General features: G+C 41.3%; 1 protein-coding gene across 2 annotated transcripts; it reads right to left on the reverse strand.

Moving 5' to 3' along the window:
• Nucleotides 1-1,935: 1,935 nt before the first annotated feature.
• On the reverse strand, nucleotides 1,936-21,512 carry LOC308091209 (forkhead box protein O1-A-like). Of its 2 annotated transcripts, none has more exons than XM_080436651.1 (3): nucleotides 20,704-21,512; nucleotides 7,773-7,964; nucleotides 1,936-7,392 (listed from the first exon to the last, which is right to left on the reverse strand). In XM_080436651.1, exons 1-3 carry the CDS (start codon nucleotides 21,313-21,315, stop codon nucleotides 6,223-6,225), a joined length of 1,974 nt encoding a protein of 657 aa, XP_080292777.1. In that variant the 5' UTR covers nucleotides 21,316-21,512; the 3' UTR covers nucleotides 1,936-6,222. The 2 variants fall into 2 exon arrangements, with proteins under 2 accessions (XP_080292777.1, XP_080292776.1); XM_080436650.1 differs by having other exon boundaries at nucleotides 1,936-7,404.
• Nucleotides 21,513-22,438: the final 926 nt, after the last annotated feature.

Here is a 22,438-nt window from a genome sequence, read left to right on the forward strand (position 1 = left end):
ATAGATTACTATGTATTGAGGAGAGTCTTACTTAATATACACTCATTCATATCATACGTAACCAGGCAGATAATGTGAGAAAAACACTGACAATGACAATGGTGAGATAGAAGGTAAATTAAGGCTTTGACCCTGTAGATTGGTTGTTTTCAGTGTAAACGTCTAATGGAGAGAACATTTAAATGCAATGTTTGGTCCTCAGAAATAGCTGAAGTAGGCTGCAGTATGTTTATATTAAGATTATTAAGATAGATAATTAGTATGATATATGATAGTTACAATCTGCAATTCTTTCTACGTGAGCTGTAGATCTGCTATTTTTGGCGAATGTTCCCCCAGAATAAGCATGCTGGGGTTTAAGTGGTTAATATATGCTGTCCCTCACAAATAAATGAGTAAATGTAAGCAATACAACACTGACTGGATGACCCCTGATCATCTGGCCCTGAACTCACCCTGTCTGTCCTGACATGACCCCAGAGGAATTGAGCCTACTCCTTTCATTTTGGGAGAGAACATATGGGCCACATGTGTGGCTGCTAGTGATGCGTGTCCATCCAGCATGAGCCACATTCCTGAGTGCAGTGATGGACAAAGTATTTACTTGAGTATATTATGCTCAAGTAAATACTCAAGTATTCAAAAGAACAAATTACGATACATTTTATTTTTTAATATCAATGTATTGCTCCCCACCGATCTACTAGATTGGCTATTTTCACTGTATTCGAAATAGGGCTTAATGGCTAATTCATAATATATTTGTGTACATTTGGGTCCCAACTAAGAGTACATTCCTAGAAAAGTAATGGAGTCGGAGTGAAAGTTAATGTATGAGCTTACTTATTTTTTTAAGACTACTCCAAAATGTACTTAAAGGTAGGGTAAGTGATATTTTTGGGTTAAAACAAAAGGTATTTTGTTAAAAGGTTAAAGCACTATATTCTGATAGTAATAATTGCTATAGAGTGTTTGTTCAGTAACAGGAGTCTCCCTGTCTCTCCAGCTCTTTAATAAACAGAAAATACATTTTCTGGTAGGTGTCAAAATCTCAGCCAATCAGGAGAAAGTACCAATTTTTAAGCTTCATTTTTATAGTGTTCCAGTTCCAATTTTGCCTGCTCATTTCTTAGTGTCGTCACTTCCAATTTCACTTGTTTAATCTATATCCTGATTGAGTTCACTATCCTGATTGGATAAAATTGGAAATGAAACTGAAACTGAAACGAAAATGCATTCTCTGTTTTATAAAGAGCTGGAGAGACAAGGAGACTCCTTTTACTGAACAAACACTCTATAGCAATGAGCAGGCCTACTATCAGAATATAGAGCTATTTAACACACTTATTTTAACCAAAGAAAATCACTTACCCTACCTTTAAGTACAGTAGGCTACTCAAGTAAATGCACTTCGTCCACCACTGCCTGAGTGCCTGCACAGTCAAACAAGAATAGATCTACAAGCATCTACTGCAAGCTACAGATCTACCTAGTTTGTAGATCAGCTCTTGTAGACAAGAGACACCATCAGACAGTCGGGCATAACTTCCAAAACAATACTCAGTTGCAAATAATGTCTGAAGAGATCATTGATGAATATTATTGATTTGGTGTAAAACAATAGTGCACACACCCAGGCAGGCAGGCAGGCAGGCAGGCAGGCAGGCAGGCAGGCAGGCAGGCAGGCAGGCAGGCAGGCAGGCAGGCAGGCAGGCAGGCAGGCAGGCAGGCAGGCAGGCACACACACACACACACACACACACACACACACACACACACACACACACACACACACACACACACACACACACACACACACACACACACACACACACACACACACACACACACACACACACACACACACACACACTATGTATGCAAACAAAATGGCATTTGGCTGTCAGTGACGCCATCACCTGATTTAGGCGTACACTTTGTTGTATGAATAGCGTTACATTGTCTCATAATATATCACAATCCTTTGACCACATTCATTTATTTTCTACAAATTTGAAGTCAATTTAATTATAAACAAAGTTCACATAGGAAAATAAATTTCACTCTAATCATATTGAAATGTAACAGCCTCAACAACTTTACATCTCTATGGATAACACCTAAATACAGCAGTAGTAGTAGTAGTAGCAGATAGACAAGGCTTTCTCTGTTGTTTAAAATTCATGTAAGAAATCTGGATTTATTTCAAAATGTACAATTCCAGATATTACTGTCATATTGTTAACTGTTATTTACAGTGATTTCACACAAAATTAATGAGAGAATACATGTAATGTCTGTCATTTTCTAGCACAACAAAACATTAAAGATAATAAAAAAAAGATGGCAATGTTTCACTTTGACCCTTTTAAAACCTAAACTGTTTGAGGTCAACAGATAATAAAATATATAATACATGTCAAAATTAAGTTAATTTTCAACATGTATGCAAGGAAAATGGCAGGAATTAAATTCCTTGAACACTTGAGAGGTAAAATTTGAGGTATAAGTGTACATTCAGTGATAAAAGTTGTATTGCGATACAGTATGTAAACAGCAATATGATGAAAAGGTTGGGAAAGGGGTACACACAGCTAAGACACAACTAATTATGATAAGGTATACCAAAGACCAGTAACACATCCTTCAATAGGCGATCCCTACTTAAATTTACTACCATTGAAAATAATATGTACAACTTGCTCAACTTAATAGGTCACTGAAAACTAATTAATCTGCACACTGTCTCAAAAAGATAGTAACTAGACTACATCACTCATTCATGTGGGATCAGGGCACCCCGGGGTCCTTGAAGGGGTTCTGAGGGTCTCCAGCTAAATGACTGATAGTTAGGATTAGGAACCAAATGGACCCTACTGGTCTGTAAATCTGAGAGTGATGTTCCATAGTACACATTCAGAGTTAAATTAACACTGAGGATTGTGCAGTGTCTATTGGGGAGCTAGAGATAAAAACATATAAAATGGGGACCCGTGGCTTTATGCATATCAAACTGGGGGTCCTCTAAATTAACAAGGCTCAGTGGGTTTGATAACTCATTGGTGTATGGCAGGGTTTCAAGGGAGTATCTGAGTTGTGTCAGTTAAACTGGATACAAGAAGAGTGGGCACCGTGATGTAAAATTTGCTATTTTGTCCCAAAAAAATAAAGTCTTAAGTAATGTAACTAAAGTGTACATGATTTGAACATGCATGGTACATCATAATCAGAGTTAAATTTACCCTTCAACTTATTGTTTATGCCCCAAAAAATATACAGGTTTTGTAGCAATTTATAGCAATTGTAGAAGTATCAGACCTTAATTGTCAAATGTTCAATCAGGTTCTAATCATGTATACTTTACATTGCTTATTTCCTTAACTTTACATTTTGGACCAAATAGACAATTTTACATTAAGGTGCCCACTCTTTCTGCTACCGTTAAACTGGAGAAATAAGTTTAAGTTCACAGTTCATTGTCAGCTTTTCCAACTATACCTGTTACATTTACATCTGGATGTCCATATTTTCAAGGTGCTGTTTCACAAGCTTTGTTTTGCTAAATTGGACCGAAATGAGATCTTGAGGACCACTTTAATAGTTGTGGGCATGTTCCTGACATGTTGATAGCTTGAGATTCTTCATACTGTATTTATTTATTTCTTCCTACACAAGCCTTTTGTGTGACACAGGGAGCATCCATTTTAGACATCATAGTCTATTTTAACAGATTTTACCTGGATATAGCCACTTTGACTGTCAAGCGATGATAATGTTATATTACATCAAGGACAAAATGACAATGCACATTTGAGAAACACGGTGAACACTATCTCTAGTTTGAGGGCGGTACTAAATACCCAGCAGTGTTATGTAAGTATTGTGAGCCTAAACCGGCTGTGGTGTTCCTGAAGTAAAGTGTGTCAGCAATATTCCATTGACTAATGACAATAATATCTAACTGGCACACAAATATTAAGTCCCTTTTCCCCTTTATTTGCAGAACTACACAGACTGTATCGGGCGCAGACAAAGTTGGAGAAATAAAATGCAATAAAGGCCAGTGATCTAGTGGTGGGTTGTCCATTTTCATTAGGCCATCCTTCTCAGTATTTAACGCCAGCTGTACCAATTCCACTGCTACTGTACTATATGTGTCAAACTTGCAAATCCATTATCTGTGTTGCCAAATAAGCATTAAAGTTTGCTGTATTCAAACCAGAGGCTGAGAAAGTTTCAGTGACGGCTCAGCTTCATTGCCAGCCTTCAAATCTCAACTTAAACGCTCCTTCTCTGGACCCTTTGTCAGTCTTCAGATTGGTCCCTAAATGACCAACAAGCTGCCTTGTTCCGCCTCCTTCTGGTCGTTTAAGCTGAGTTTGCCAAAAAAAAGTTTAAAATAAGAATTTAATACATTAAATACCGATACGAGGCACCTGAAAAACAAGTTTCTTTCAATGGCAGGGGATGCAGAGAGGATCTTTGTCCAACCAAGCAACAGCAACCAATGGGTGCAAAGAGGGGCAGGACCATGGGCGAGACTTGACAAAGGGTGTCTTATCATTAAATATTTACAATGCATGTATTGTATTGATCAGGTTTTTCAAAGTTGTACAATACACATATAACACATATAATATTCTCTTTGACTGAACCTTATCTGACTGGAGAAATACTGCATTCCTTCTGTGAAAAAAAAAGAAAAGAAAGAAAAGAAAAAGATTTTCTCTCTTTTTTTGCCATGGCAATGTAGACAGGGGTTATGTAGACCCAATTCATTTTTGTTGTTGTTTTTTGTATTGAGAAAATATAAAGAATTTACAGTAATAACAAAAAATATTCACGATAATTCAGACACATAATAACATGATTTCCAGTATTCCCATATTGTCATTAAAGGCAACAGTTCCAGCTCTTGGATTGTTTCAGGCAATACAGTAACAGGATCACTCTCTACTCAGAACATGCCACAGCATCAATCAATGGGTCTGTTTTATGTAGGCTTGTAATTTATATTAGTAAAATTTGGGCTTTGCTTTGTGTCAGATATATGTGGAGAACGATGGACGTGGTTTTGATGGATTGGTATTTACCTGGCTCTGAACAAAGGTGAGGCAGCTTTGTGTTGTGAACATTTCACAAACATTGCCCCCAGGGAGGGGTATTGTTTTCTTCCGGTCTCTCTGTTTGTGGTTAGTGGGGAAACGACTGTATGGAATGATGTGAAACTACGACTGTATGAAAATGATGTGAAAGCACTGATCTATTATGAATAGATCAGATCTATTCACATTGGCAGCACCGAGGTGGAACGGGTGACTTTAAATTCCTTGGGATACCCATTTCCGAGATCTGAAATGGTCGACGCACACAACACATGTGGTGAGAAAGGCTCAGCAACGGCTCAACTGCCTCCGGCCCTTGAAGAAATTCAGCTTGCATCCTCAGGGCATTCAACAGCACCATCGAGAACATCCTGATGAGTGGGACCACAACTTGGTATGGGAACTGCACTGCTCCTGAGGGTAAAGCACGGTAAAGAACCAAATGTTCTTCTTTAAATATCTAAACTATAGGCTAATTAAAGATTGATAGGGTTCAAAGTTATGGTCAAAATGACTTATTTTCCACTATGATTAAAAAATCACACCCTGTGTGAAGTGGGCGATGTATTGCTAGCTAATCACAATACTGAATGGAGTCAACCAATCATGTACAAAAAATTAATACATTTATTGAAACACTCTTTATGATGGAAGAAACCATAACTTTTTTTAAAGTTATGGTTTCTTATATAGGGCTATGCACATGTGTCATGTGACACTGGCCAATCACAGTCCTGAATAGACTGTGATTGGCCAATCACGGTGCAGGGTTAGGCGGGGTACATTTTTGTACATTTTTGGCCAATCACAGCGCAGGATTTGTTGTACAAATATCCAAACCTCACTTATAGGGGCGGTTTCACCGCCCAAAAACTGTTAAAGACCGGTTAACTATTATCGACTAATAGGAAGTCACACGTGGTCTTTCATTTGGGAACTACCTTGAAGGGTCAAACTCAATGTCACCAGCTACTGTAGGAGAAAGGCCATGCTCTCTTTAAAGGGGGTCAGGGTTTGTTTGTTATGGTACTCTAGATTAGACTGCCTGGTCGTCAGAGTCAGACCCTCATCTCCCTGGTGTCAGTCTGTGTTTACGTCACGACGCCCCCCATGTGACCTAGCCAGACACCCAGCTATGTGAGCTCGTCTTCACCCTCTGGGCAAACCCCTGAGGGCCAGCTGCGGGGTCAAAGTTGAAGTCCAGAGCGTCTCCATCCATGAGGGTGTCATGGAGGACAGATTCCAGATCACAGTCAAAGCTCTCAATGGGCATGTTGTCCAGGTCACTGGGCAGTCTTTCCTGGTGATGACCACGAGGGTTGACTGGGCCAGGGTCCCTGTGGCCATTGGTGTTTCCGTAGCTCAACAGGGCCTCACTTGTGTGCACAGAGTGACCACGGGGCAGCTGCATGTATGTCCTCAGGCTGGACAAGTGAGGAGGCCCCCCCGCTGAACTAGGACTAGTTAGAGAGATCATGTTACTGCTATTCATGTCCTGTGAAGCAGAAGGGCCCCGGCTATGTATAGGCTGTGGATGTACGTGTGGAATTGTGTGAGGACGCTGCGGAGCGCTCATCATTTTCACTCCGTCACACCTCCCCATCTGGCTGCTGTATCTGGGCGGCAGGCACCGGTCTCTGCCGGCCTGAGACATCACCGTCTCAAAAGGCACCATGTCCCTACAGCGCTCCGCATCGGAGGTCAGCAGCTCCTTGAGGAGCCCTGCAGGGCAGTTATAATGGCTCTGGAAAGGCCCGAAGGCTGGCTTAGAATTCGGAAGTGCCTGCATAGGGATGGGGGGCAGGGGATGAATCCCAGGCTGGCCGTACAGGCACTTGTGGTAGTCTTGCTGTGGCTGGGGGGGCATGCCGGGGGAGCTGTAGGGGCTGTTCTGAAGCATGGCAGAGGGGGAGGAGTGAGAGGAGTCTGAGCCGTGTGGGTTGCTCTTGGGGGACAGCAGGTTCAGGTTGTCCAGGAGGCCGTCCATGACGTTATCCGTGCCATGTCGGCCCATGGATCCCCCCAGCTCCGACAGGCTGGGGAGCGTGGATGCCATCTTGGTCCCTGCCCCTCCGGTATACGCCATGTGGACACCGTCGGCCTCGCCCAGGTCGTCCTGCTCAGAGAGGAAGGGCGAATGGCGACCGCTCAGGGTGCTGGCGTCGGAGCTGGCTCGAGTCCTGAAGGTGCTCCAGGCTTCAAAGTCGTCATTACTGTGGGAGTTGGGACTTCCCAACCACTTGGAATACTGGGAACTTGGGCTTTCTACTCCGTCCTCTATCCCTTCCTGTAGGGTCACCTGGGAATAGGACACACACGCACGCACGCACGCACGCACGCACGCACGCACACACACACACACACACACACACACACACACACACACACACACACACACACACACACACACACACACACACACACACACACACACACACACACACACACACACACACACACACACACACACACACACACATAAGCACACACACACACCCACAGTTCACACATGTCTGCCATAAAATGCCTGTATATTATACTATGGACAAAATATTTAATGGAAAAGTGTTTATTTGAGTTTTAAAAGCATTTTTGGAGTTAGATTAACAGATTATCATTTTTGCTGTATAGGGACATGGGTATGATATTATAAAAGGATCACTGTACCTTTTTCTTTGTGGCTCTCGCTCTGCTCTTGGTGAACTTGCTGTTGTTGTCCATGGAGGCAGCTCTGCGTCGGGGAGACTTGCCATTCTTCCCCCCCTCTGGGTTCAGCATCCACCAGGAGCTTTTCCCTGTGCCCTCATTCTGTATGCGCACAAAACGACTGTGCAGAGACAGGTTGTGTCTGATGGAGTTCTGGATGGGAAATACAATTCATTGTTTACAATACAATTGTCTGTTTGAATGTATGTTGCTGTCTGTCCACCAGATGGTGCTGAAGCAGCTCAACTATCCACACCTCTAGTAGAAATAGTAGTAGTATAGTATAGTAGCTCTAAATTTGTTATATAAGAGGACATAATCTTTAAGGGTGACATCTTCCTCATCACATAACTTTAAAGTCATACCGTGTAACTTTTTCAATCAAACAAACATAACTTTTGATACAATCTTTCACAATAACCATTTTGACAACTTTTTATTTGCGAGTGTCTGCCCCCGATACTTGCCGGAATTGTTTTCATTTATATATTTTAAAGTTAGTAAATATAGTTTCTGACAACTTACTGTTGCGTTCCAAAATATCCTCAGGGTTAGGACCCTGCAGCATTCCTTTTTGAGCAGTACTTATGCATAGACAAATACTGTGTCGCAAAAAGGCTAATATGAATGTTACACGGTTTGAGTTTCAATGCATTTTTATGCCTTTACATTTCATGCCTTACATACACTTTGAATTGCATTTGTGTATGAAATGCACAATATAATAAACGTGCCTTGCTTTGCCTTATGCAGACAGACTTATAACGAGTGAACAGATGGTTCATACCTCAAGCATGACCTTTCTATTATGGGCAAGTCTGTAGGCCACGCTGTCATCCCCAAATGCAAAATTATAATTGTTTTCAGTGGACAAACCATAATGTACATTACAGTTATCTTTCATCATTTCCTCTCAGAGTATAGTCCTGTACATGTCTATATGGCAGGTGATGGGTCTCGTTTTGTTCCATTTTCTGATGGATTTAAAGTGTACCATTTTCCATTTGTATGTGTAAACATGGTTGAAAGTGTTTGTGCCTCTCAGGCAGCCTGCGACGTTGTTTTGGTCTGATGGGCTCCTTCTGGTAAGTCAACAATATTAGATAGCAGGTTAACCTCGAGATTGTTTATAGTATTGAGGTTGCCCTGAACCTAGTTGCCAAGGAGACGGAGCCACAGACGATAGCTGACTGCTGACGTCATGACGCAAGGCGTAACCCCACGTTGTAACTTTGCATCTCTGTTTTTACGTCAGAAGAATATATTTGGAACCATGCTTTTCCTACGCTTGTAAGATCTCTTCTCTGGAATAAACCCAAATACCATTATAATAAGAAGTTTCCTCCGTGTATTGATGTAATTAATTCACATCTGACCGATAGATATGGACTGGTATCTACTTGGGAAAAATAAACCTAACAGCAGGCATCTATGCTACTGAGTGAAGATGAAGATTCAAAAACTGTACATTAATTTAGAACATTTCTAAAGGTGTATTTTAGAGGAAAAGAAAGAAAGAAAAGCTTTACAAGAGGAGTTAAAATAAATGTAAAATAATGTCCTTCGCTCTAAACCCTACCTCAAGCTGTAGCTATAGGACCACAAATGTGTCAGCCAATATTTTAGCTTTGAAGCAAAGCTAAATTCATTGTACTGAATTAGACAGCATTTCTGGCCTCCTCAACATTCTTTTACACATGTGTACAGTGTATTGTATGTAGTGTACTAACATTTCTAAACAAATAACAAATAACAAAGTATCTGTATCAGAGCAGGGCGCTGAAGACAGAAAACAGATACATGGTCTAGTCTGTCTGTCTAGACAAAATCTTCCCAACATGCAAGTTCCAAGTCACTGTTGTGATGGATGTTGAGTACAAAAAAAGGACCAAAATGCAACATAAGACAGAAAACATAACCAGGGAATTTCCCCTAAATGCCCATGTGAACCCAACAGCAACTCCCTCCAGTTACTAAAGCCAGATGTCCCTAACCACAAGATTCTACAAGGACACACAGTCAGTGCATGGAGATAAAGCTGCTCACATAATGCAACAATAGAGTGTCTGTCTCTTGGTTAGGGTTAAATCTCCAAGAAATTATTTTGTTAATGTGCATTATTCAACAGAATAATGTTATCGGTAGTAGTAACTAGAAGTGTTTGGCTGATAACTATAACTATTAATCTCACTATTGCTAATCATTGCTTCAGGAAGTCGTCGTTAATGAGTAAAACATTATAACCCAACATGGGCAATAAGGCTTTTAATTATGCATCATTTTGACCTTATGTTGGTAACATTAGGAATGAAAATGAACATTATACGATATATCTGCCTAGAAAAGTATTCTTTGATGGTTGGTCTCCTTCAAACATTGATTCTGAAGTAGTAGGCTATTTGTGAAAGGTTGACAATATATTTGACCACAAAAATCTGGCATTTCCAATAAATAATCATCATAAAAACCTTTTGTCAGATCTTGAGTTTCATACACTGCAGGGGAATTAGATTATTCCACTTAAAATGTACTGACTAAAATCTTTCTCATCCAAATCTCGTACTATGTTTACCAAATGCTACTCATACTATACTGTAGGTAACATGGATATTCCCACATTGATGTCTTTTATGTATTCCTTTCAGGGCATGTGACAATTTGAAATTGCATAAAGAGTGGTCATTACAAAATATTTACCTTCCTTTGTTAATTTTCTATTAATGAACTTGGGGGGTTGATGAGTTCACTTTGAGCAATTTTAATTAATTCTGGTTAGGCTCAGATTACTGAAGCTCTCAAAGACAAACTATAGGAGGAGTGCAGGCAACATATCCAATTTATTGACCAATGGAAGAACTGGCTAGTGGCTACTACTGCAAACTTGACAAAAAGTTAGTAGAGAGGTGGAAAGCAGTGTACAAAATGTCTGGTGTAGCAGATTAGCCCTGCCTGTAGCCCAGAAGCCTAATAACTCCCTTGGCCGAGGGGGGTGGGGGGTTGACCAGTGCATGAGCGGTAGATTTTTTGTTTCCCATACGGGGACTTGTAGTAAAGGTTGTGGAGGCAACTTGGTTTTGACCCCTGCAAAGCAATTTGATTGTTTACTTTTGGTTTAACATTACAGCAGCCCCTCTTTGACACACCTAAAACAACTTTGTTTAGTATTAGGATGGCTGTTCTGATATCAGACAACCGCAGAAGAGTGAACAAATACCGGTAATAGTGTATCAACAGCAGGCTTGTGAAGCTCAGGAGTGAGAGGGCAAAGGGGTACATAGGATATTTTATGGGAGGACAGAGGAGAGGTTAGGGAGTTCGAGGTGTGGATGGGGAGGGTGGCAAAATGAGACGACAATGTTGTTGCCGTGAGTGCTTGGGGTCGATGAGTTCACTTTGTGCTGGCTGAACGCTGAGAGCTCCTCTACCAGCGCTGACAGACACATGCACACAGGCTGGAGGGGAGTAGGAGGGAGAAAGGAAGCATCAGACATGACGCGCTGGCTTGGACTGTCTGTTGTCTGAATCTACTGAAACAGAACCCTGCTCCTCCACAGCCAAACTCCTCCCTCTACCTCCTCAAACAAACTCCATTAAGAAAAGCCTTCCTGAGCCACAGTGCATCTAGTCCCCATAATGTACTTGGACCAGCAGCATACGTTAACAGAGACTCACAACTACCGGTATACGCCTGAAGCCTGAGTTCTTATACGTCTTACGACAGTGTCACGTGCCTAAAATAGCTGATCTACAAGCTCATGACGCATTGCGGATCCGACGCATTGTGAGCTTGGAGATCGGCTATTTATGTCAGAAACACACTTAACTGCATGTTTAACCAAAGCTACAGTTCATAATATGATGCATGTTCTTTTGTATCGGAATATTTTTTAGAAGGGTGTTTCCCTCCTTCCTGTAACTGTTGCCCTTTCTGCCACAAAAATACGTCTGTTCTCTTTTGTTTTTACATACTCTCAGCAAGTGAGCGTTTGAGAGGAAATGAGTCATTAGCAGAAGACGTGGAGACGTGAGAAGCACGGCATTCTAATTCTCACATCTACCTAAAAAAAGAAAAAAGAAAAAAACACTACCACTAACCAATCTGCATGCCTGATCCATTGCTAGTGATATGGAAATGTCTGAGGGATATGATAAGAACCAACAAAAGATCACGGATCGCATGACTGGGCTGTGGATGCGGGCATTCTCCTAGTCCGTCCGTGTGGCATAATCTTCGTCTGAGACAGACCTTACCTCAGTTCAAAGAGAACAAAAGACATCCTCTGCTCCACTGACTCAGGAGGCGCCCCCCGCACGCAATCACCCTAAAGATCCAAGCTGCAAGACACAACCCTGACAAGAAGTCCAACTTCCAAGTTTCATTAGAACTAAAGTTTAAATCTTGCATATTATGGCATATTTATAATAGTCACTAATGAACATCAGTTCCCTTCCTAAATCTTTGCACATGTTTCTGAGAAAGCTTTACGCCAATACACTAATACTATCAATAGGAGCTGGTTTCCCATCTATAGTGGGCTTGCCTGGATCTGATACAGTTTTTAGAATACATCAGTAATACTGTGCCAGTTCTGTCAAGAGAGGAGCAATATACGTAAGTCAGTAGTAGTATCTGCTGTAGGAAAATCAACATAGGGGGAGGAGGGAGTTCTATTCTCCACACAATCTATTTATATTCGTTTGTGTGTGCAGTCAGTTTATTGTTAATGAAATGCTACTGAAACCAATTGTCATGCTAGACAATTTGCTGTGGTGATCTGAGCTGCTACTGGGCTTAAGTAAAACTAGGGTCGTTTTATGCATTTGAAACTCGGTAAGGGTCTTTCAATACTGAATCGTTCATCAGTTTTCACATCTAATCACCTCATTATTTTCTATGAACAACAATATCAACATAGATAACAAGAAACATGGATGTCATAATGGTGTTTCTGTTGCATTCGTCTATGATCAGCGTTCTCTTGAGAATGGTGCACCACTGCACCATCGCCCTCCTCTTTCCAGACGTCAAAACAAACTAATTGACACAGCTGCTATGCCTGGCTTAGTGAAGCGTAAGGCTTGCATTAACGGTCACAGGTTAAGTAAACAAACAAGGCCCAGTTAGAGGGACAGGTGCAGCCAAAGTGAGAGTTGCTTGACTGTCTGTTCATTTTCTAGAGGATGCTTTTACTGTACTGGCATGAGGCACAACCACACACACCAGCCCCAAGAGACTGACTATACGGAGGAGGGAAACTGTTATTCAAATCAGTAACTGTTTTATTTCAGTGTTACAAGGGTCAATGTGGTTTGTGGGTTTCTATCCCTTGTTAGCAAAAGGTGGACAGGTACTTAATGTATGAAAATAGGTCATACTCGCACAATGTCAGCTTCTACAGTGAATCACCAACTCCCATGTCACATGTCACATGTCAGGTGTCCGGTGTCTGGGTTGTAAATATACAATTACTCATGTGTAAAGAATGGCAAGTCACTGACTAAACTAAACTAGACTAAAAACGAACCTACAAGTTTTAAATATGGCGATTTTATAGGACTTTTGATAACAGTCAAAACACTGCTTCTCCATCTTATACAGTAGGTTCAACTTTTACTGGACATGACAGGGCTTGTTATATTATGTTTCTGAGGAGTGGACCAGATGAATGAACTAGAAAAGTGTGCTCCTCGGAGCACAGGTCTGCGCCAGGCCAGGTTGCCTACCCAGAGCCCGCAAACTTTGGTCATCGCCACTTGGAATGGGATCTGAAAAATCGAATACATCTTGAGCACATGAGGTTTGGACAAAATCTGTAGGAGTAGTAGCAAAAACTGTGTTTTGAAAATGCAACATGGCGGAAACCTCGTCAGGAGGAAATGGCAGTGGCTTATTTTGGGAGTTCCATAAAGATCCAAGGAATCCAATGGAAATTTTATTTTGATTGTATGACCAAAGGTTCAAGAGTTATAGTCCAAAACATGAATCCGCCTATTATTACACCATGAGGCCGATTTGAAAAAATGCAGGGTGGCATTTCTTCCTTTGCCTAGTGGGAATGTGCATGCAAAGTTTCACTGCAATCAGACTTGAGGCTTTTCGTTCAAAACGGGCCACTCCTGCAATTTTGGAAGCCAATATTAGCCAATCAGGATGGAATATGAAAAATCTGTGAGATACGTCTTAATCACATGACTATAGAGGTAATGTGTACTGATTTGCGTGATGTTTGGACAAAATCTGTAGGAGTAATATAAAAGAATGTGCTATAACAGGCCGAATTTGGGGCAGAGGTTTTACTTGTTCTCCAAGGAGTATGCATGCACAGTCAGTTTCATGCAGCCGATCGGTCCAACGGTGCCGGAGATTAACTGCTCACAGACGGACACACACACACACGCACGCACACACGCACACACGCACACACGCACACACGCACACACGCACACACACACACACACACGTGTCCGTCCGCGCGCGCGCCTTCGGCCTGGCGGAGACAATGAATATACAGTAGACCTACAGTATAGGACTTGTGAGCAGAGAGAGCAGAGTTTGCACACATCATTATGGGAGAGCTATTGGGCTAACCACTTCCTGAGGCTGTCTTCCTGCACGCACGCATGCTCGCACGCGGAAGCAGTCTGTATTTCTAGTTGATAAAACAAAAATAAAAGGTAAAAATGTACATCTGCCCTGTAAATGTATATCCTATTTACATTCTTATCAGCAAGTGGGTTTCCAGGTTAGACACATGTAAGCACAAAACATTCAACATGTGAATCCTCATCTGACATATCAGACTTCAAAGACAACAACAAAGGTTGAGAAAGGATTGGAATCTTTATCTGTAACATTTCTGCACTTAATCTAAAGAATGACTGAAATTCCTTGCACAATTCACACAGTTTAAAGGGCAAGTAGCATTTAAAGGATTGACCCTTAGTCTGGATTACTTTTGAATCTGTTTCTTTTTATCCCTCCCCTCCAGCATATGTCTGGAGGAGTACCCATGCCATTTATGATTTGCATAAAGTTTTCTGAGGCCAGGTTCTTGTGTGCCCATAATCTATAGGGGGACCATTATCCTGCTGAGGCTGGAGGACAATGCGTCAACTTTACATACCACACATTCCACAGTTCACATACGTAGACGCTGGACTTTACTCAGCCTTCAACCCATAGACCTCGCAGCCGGGCCAGTCAGCTGACTGCCCCCCACCACACGGCTGCTTGTCTCCTTCCTTCCCTCTACCATGAAGGCCCCTAAAACCAAGGCTCCCTCTCTTCAAGGGGTTCCTTCAACATTTCTGTGGGGCCTCTAATGTTCATGGGTCTCTTTGTAGCCTCGTGGTCTCAAGACAAATAGCGGATGCTCATTCAATCTTTTCTCAGATTCTTTCAGTGGCTCCTTTCTTTCCCCAGGAATGTGTCCCGAAACAGTGTGCAAACAGTTGGTACATACAGTATATACTGTACATCTAGTAAAAAATAAAACAAACGTATGCATGCTATCCAAACTAATTAGGTAAAATCCTAAACATTATTCCGAATATTGCACAAATGACCAATCTAATTAGACGCCTTGTTGTTTATGCCGTGGCTCTGTAGTAGGTGAGACGTCTAAAAATGGGTCTGTTTATATTTCTGGGATAATCTCGCAATCCGGTGGACCATTCAGCACCAATGCCTTGTGCACACTGCAGTAGGCCATGGAAGTAGCTCTAATTTCTCTTCACATGTATATTTTTTGAAATATTTAACTTTAAGAAAATATATATAATTGAAGTTAACAGTGGTCGGCTCGGGCTGAAACCTAATATGAAGATGACTGACGTCACAGTACTGATGTCATAGTACTGGCGCCATTATCCGCTATAGATGACTGACATCATAGAATAGCCTCAAGTATGAGATGGAAGACACTGTCTTGTTTTGTAACAATTATTAATGTTGTTAATTTGCTGCTGCAACTCTGCACTGTCCTGTGTTTACCATATGTTTTATAATTAGGTACCTTATGCTATACAGTAAACTGTAACTCTTCACAACAGGGTGCCTAGTGTGCCACTTCCTGTGCTGCACCTGTTTCAGTTAATTGAGAAACATACTGAGTACCAGTAAAAAAAAAAAACGCTGCCGTTTCTCCAGTCTGTGACACTCAGGCTGATGGCCTCACCACCACCGCCCCAGTGGGACCCAGGCAGAGTCCCCCTGGCTGGCAAGGATATTCTCTGTTGAGCCAAACAGCTTGAGCTCTCAGATGCCACATGCATTCTTGCAGGCCATGAATAACAGCAATATAAGGAAGACAGGATGTCGCTGCAGCATCCTCCGTCCTTATCCTCTCCTACACCCACTTCTAGTGTTCTTGGTGGAGTTTTATTATCACAGCAGGTTCAACCCACTATGGGTTTCAGCTTTATCACCATGTCATCAGTATATGGAGGGATGCCCAAATATGTAGAGTTTCAAATTAATAACTTTCCCGACAGTTAAATCCTCAGCGTTAATTTACTCTGAGAGTGTACTAAAGGTAACCAAATGGTACAGTTTCAGAGTTTTTATAAATGAACACTGTGTGGTTTCTGATAAGGCATTGGTGATGCACGACAATGACAATATTAACACGATTACGGACTTCTTTTAGCAAGTACTAGGTTTGCCGCATTAGAGAAATCATAGTATACCATCCTGCCCATGCCTGTGAGTCTGACCTGTTGGTTCCTCCGTTTTTTTTCCAGCCCTGACCCTTGTGTTTTTCAGGGCGTAGATGTTAACACATGGCCCTGTTTTCCATCCAGCCAACGGGAAATGCATCATGGCTCATTGTGGGGGGCTGTGCTGCTTTTTTGTTAACAGGAAAGTGTAAAAATAACTAACAGCCAGTAGTTCTAAGGCCCAGTAAAGGGCTTGATATTCTTTGTTGCACGCGGTCTCGCACACCAAAACTATTAGGTCTACAAGCTCACAATGCGGCATGCTGCAACGCATTGTGAGCTTGTAGATTGGCTATTTTCGGTGCGGGACACCGGCACAAGCATAAATCCGGCTTAACAATGCCAAAAACTGATACATCATGGGAATGTATGTAATGTTGAGTTTGAAGTAGGTTGGAATGTATGTATTGTTTTTGTATGTTAATTATGTTGAAGCTGAAGCTATTGTTAAAGCTGCAAGCCATAACCTTTATGTCCTAACCGGGATTTGAACCCCAGTCTCCTGCATGAGAGACATGTCACTAGGCCACAACTAGGATACCCCAAATCTGCTGTTGTTATGACAGATATTGTATGAAATTTACATCTGAACATCTTCAGGATCTTTTTGTTTTGTTTTTTATCAACAAAATGCTTTTTGGCTGATGCTATCGGGAGTGTCATAGCAATAGTGGTTTTAGGGATATCTGTGATTTTTAACCACTTTTTAACCACTTAAACCCTAGCATCTAGATTGGCTATTTTCAGCGAAGATATTTAATGTAGAGCTAATTCTAGTCACTAGTATAGAGCCCTGAGGGACTCCGGTCAACCAAGTATAGAGTTTACTTATACTTATTTACTTACTACTTACTTATATATACATGCAGGATCACATGGCTCCCTATCCATTCCATGTCCCCAAGCTAAGCTAAAGTCACAGGACATAATATTTGTATTGCCTTATGCTCTAGTCATCTCTGCATAGCACTCTTTATTAAATTTTTTTTTACTGATTGACAGAACTATGTGAACAATAAAAGATGAAGCGATGTAAACTATTTGAGTTATTCTAATTTGTAGATTTCCATGTAACATGAATGCACCAGCATGTATTAACGAAATAATATGTTATCTCAAAGAGCTGGGGGGAAAAACAGCAATAGTACAGTAATATGAATCAAATCCATGTAAAACGTGGAAAGTTTCAACACTCTCAACAATGCACAATGTCAGCTTAAGCAAAATTCATAACAGCAGAAAAGGACTTGATAGAACATAGGATAACAATCCATTTCTCCATGCTGTGGCATCCGCTGCGGAAATTCTAGAAGACAGGGACACAAAGATATGAGCACAGAACTTTGGAATGGAGGATGTTTGACGTTGTTCCTAACATCCCCCAGACCCCCACCCCCCTTCCCTCCCACCCTCAGTCCCCAACATTGATTGAGATGTTTGTGTTGCCTCCTGTTATTGTCAAGGGAACTAAGAACATTTACGGAGTGCTGCTTTCTGGCAAAAAAGATATGTAAGCATTCCCACCCTATGCCTATAGTAAAAAATAATGATATATATATATATATATATATATATATATATATATATATATATATATATATATATATATATATATATGTATGTCCTCTAATGTTCATTCATTATGAGATTGCAACATTTTTGTCTACTCACTCTGGGTCTCAGAGATGGACTTTGGACAGTTCAGAAACCTACCTACCAATGGCATCATGGATGGGGATTCCAAGCTAATAGTCAGTCACTACAGCTTTTTAATTCCTTGAAAGTTTAGTATGTTGAAACAGAATCAATACAAAATATGTTTTATAAATAATGTTACCACTGATGATGTTATTGGTAGACAGGAGACACAGAGGGCGCGTTCGAAAATTACGCACCGGAGCACACTCGCCTATTAGTTTGTATTGGCCAGTGCGCTCAGTGCTGTATTTTAGAACGCACCCAGAGTGAATAGACAAAACTTGTGCAATCTTATGTAGACAAGGTTGAAAAGGGTGAAGTGCTCCTTTAAAACAGTTTTCACAATTATCTCCACTAGGTGTGAAATTATTATTCGAATAATCAATCAAGGCTAAATGAATCACAGTGAAAGTTTGCAATTTAGCCTGATTATTCATCTGCATCGCCGTATTATGTAATTTTTTACCATAATTGTACCATCATGGTTTCATGCTCATAGTTGACACTTGACAGGCCCACAGTAGAGACACTTTTCCTGTGACAGTTTCGTCTTGCCTTAACCAATAGCCACCGAAAGACAGACTCATAGAACATATATACTGCTCAAAGAAATGTAGGGAACACTTTGACCCCTTAATTATTTTGAGTTTTCATGAACTGTGTACATACTGCTAACAAAAACTGCTAAAAAAACTGAGCAGTGTAGTTACAGTATATGTTCCAATAACCTTTGTGTCCAATCTGTTCACTAACAACTCATTGATTCTTGTTTGCTGTATTTCCAGGTCATGGACCAGAGGCAGTAACAAACTCAGTCCCATCTAAGGGATGTTTACAATCAGATAACCTTGCAGTATTCTGCTGCTCTAGAATGGTTTGTTTCCTTACTGGCAGCAGAAAGGCACACGCTACAGCAGGCAGAGGAAACCACGCTAAGACTTCAAAGGTACCTTGGTTTAGCCACCTACATAATACAGGATTCAATATTTGTACAAACAGACACCCTCTCATAAAGTATCTTGCATACATGTTGTGGGAACATGCACACAGGCCAGTACACACAACTACACAATAAGATTCTGTGTCTACACTTTTAGGAGGAATGTGTCAATAGCAACATCACTCCTGGAGGTTAATGCATGGGTCAGGATTATTAAAGAATTTACCCAATAATAAAATGTCACAGCAAGATCCCATCCAAATCACAATGGAATGATTGGGCGTCCTGATATTCAAGTGGTTAGCGGATGTACCACATACAGTAGGTTCTAATGCCTGACAACGAGTCCTCGGTTTCATTCCCAGACCAGCTGGACCATTTTCTGCATGTCATTCCCTTACTCTCTCCCACCTTTCCTGTCTCTCTACACTGACCAATAAAGCAGAAAAGGAAGAAAAAATATTATAATAAAAAAAAATCTTGGAATGATTATGAATCTCAATGGAAGAATACTATCAGCAATTGATGGAAGTGACCTGTTGCTTGCTTTCAGTTTGCTGTTGCACAACATTACCTTGAAAAAAATGCAAATGAGCATATAGCATATACAGTAATGGACTGGAAAAATAATCAAAGCTCTTAACACAGCCTCCTCAATTAAGAAATGGCTAATAACAATGTAATACCATGCTGGCCTAATGAAGGAAAAAAATGAGAACCATTTTGTTACAGGGTACTAGCCTGTTTGACATTATGATAATTTTTAATCAAAAGCACTAGTTTTGTCACCATCAGTTTAGCACCAGTCCACAGACAAGTAGGGCAACCACATTGTAACTATCTACAAAGGCTACTTTATCAAGCTACTTTGCTCGTGTCAGTTGTGTGCTCCCTGCACAGTGGCAGTGGTGTAAAGTAACTAAGTACATTTACTCAAGTACTGTACTTAAGTACAATTCTGAGGTATTTTTTAATTTACTGCAGTATTTCCAATTTTCAGTACTTTCTACTCCACTACATCTTGGAGGCAAATATAGTACTTTTACTCCACTACAATTATTTGAAAACTTTAGAAAATACTTACTTTGTAGATTTTTATTATTATTACAAAACATGCATTAGCCTACCCACTTCAGCCCTACTGTATATACATTTCGGCCATTTGAAAATAGCCAATCTACAGCCTCACAATGCTTCTCGATGTGACACATTGTGAGTTTGTAGATCTGCTATTTTCAAAATATTTGTATACATTTCATACATTTGAAATGAAATGGGACATTCTGCATAATGAGTACTTTCTAGTTTTGGTAGCCTACTTTTAAGTACATTTTGAAAGTAAATGTTTTATTCCCGAGTTGGCACTTCCAGTATTTCCACATTGCAGTATTGATACCTTTACTTATTAAAGTAAAAAAATTGAGTACTTTTCCCACCACCACACAGGACAGTGGCACGTGTGTGTGTGGGTCACATTATGTGCAAGAAGACAGACAGACAGACAGACAGACAGACAGACAGACAGGGAGAGCTCACCTTCCAGCCCGCGGAGCTATTACTGTCTCCTTTATCCTTGAAGTATGGCACACTCTTGACCATCCACTCGTAAATCTGGGACAGAGTGAGCCGCTTCTCAGGTGAGCCTTCGATCGCCCTTGTGATGAGGTCAGCGTAGGACATGTTCCCCCAGGCGTTACGGCGGGACGACGTGCTCTTCCTCTGGGTAGAGGAGGCCAGGGGTCCGCTGGCACCACAGGTGACGTTGGGTGAAGGAGGGAGACCACCACCGGACACCTGTAGCTGCTGCTGCAGCTGAGAACCTGGGTGGTGCTGCTGCTGCAGCTGCTGCTGATGTGGTCGTGATGGCTGCTGATGATGTGCACAGTTCTCCTGACATTGAAAGTCACTGCTGCCACACATTAGAAGGGGTTTCTGGTCGCTGTAGTCTCCGGTCTCTTCCAGTAGACCGAGGTTGGTGCTGCTGACGCTGACATATTCCGCATTTGGCTCCCGTTTAACAGAGGGAGATGATGTGTCGGGGTCGGCGGCAGGTGCGATGAACTCCGGTCGAGGTAGGGGCCAAGTGCATGATCGCGGACGGCAGAGTGGTTCAAAGTCCGGGTCCGTTTCAGCCATAGATTCAGCCATAATAATAATAATAACCTGGTAGACGGTCACGCGTCCAACAACAACAATCTCCCAAGAATAAAATTGCAGGGGTTAAATCACGCCGTTAACTCCATTAGACAAGGCTGAATAATAGTCTCAGAGCTGAGATTTGTCCAAAGTGACTGTTAACTTGCAACAGCGCCACTGCACTGAAAAGTTCCATAGTTGCTGCTGCACTAACCAACAGGCTTGAGTCTGGCGCTCTGTCAATCACTGTTTTATGGCCCAACGCCTTCTACGAAGACGGTAGACACCCACTGAGGCTTTGAGTGACAGCTTCAAGCCACCAATGATAACAGCAAAAAAGGATGCTCTATATCTTCCCTATCTCTGGAAACATTTCATTGATCCATACTGTACAAGCGTTTCTTTTCATTTATCTCTTTTTTCTTTATCATCGTTTTTAAAAAAAGAATATAAAAAGTGAAAGTTTTTAGTTGATTTTACATAAACTAAGTTTTATTTTATGTAGTTTGCTTCCCTTAATAGTTTAGACATTGAGATGATTTAAATAAATAAAGGTAGGCCCATGTAAGCTATAGACCACGTTTTTCCATGCAGTCAGCAAGCAATATTGATGATTAGGAGATATTTCATCTTTTGATTTGTTTTCAAGCAACTAATAGGCTATTTTCAAGGATTGAATGGAGCAGCTCCATAACACCAGTAATACAATATTGCTGCCATCTTGTGGAATGTTTACATCAGAGCAACCCATCTGCAATTCTGAGAATCTGTTAAGGAAACCCAGGTTAGGAAAGGATTCAAATATACAATAAAAACAGATTAATTGGGGGTCCCTTAGCCGAGTGGTTAGGGTGCATGCCACAACACACAAGCTCTAATGCCTGACAGTGAGTCCCTGGTTTGATTCCCGTGCTGGCCGGACCATTTGCTGCACGCACACACTCACAGTTTATACAGCCTTGCATGCCAAACATGAACACACACACACACACACACACATACATTACTGAGTACTGTATATACAGCCTAGCATGCCAAACATGAATGGGTAAAAGCTAGCAACAGATCAACAGGTTCAGGGTTGAGGAATGCCCTCAGGAAGTTGGCTACTTTCCACTGACGTGCAGCAAGCTCT

This window comes from Gymnoscopelus braueri (genome assembly GCF_963280865.1).
Source record: "Gymnoscopelus braueri genome assembly, chromosome: 8".
NCBI lineage: Eukaryota > Metazoa > Chordata > Actinopteri > Myctophiformes > Myctophidae > Gymnoscopelus > Gymnoscopelus braueri.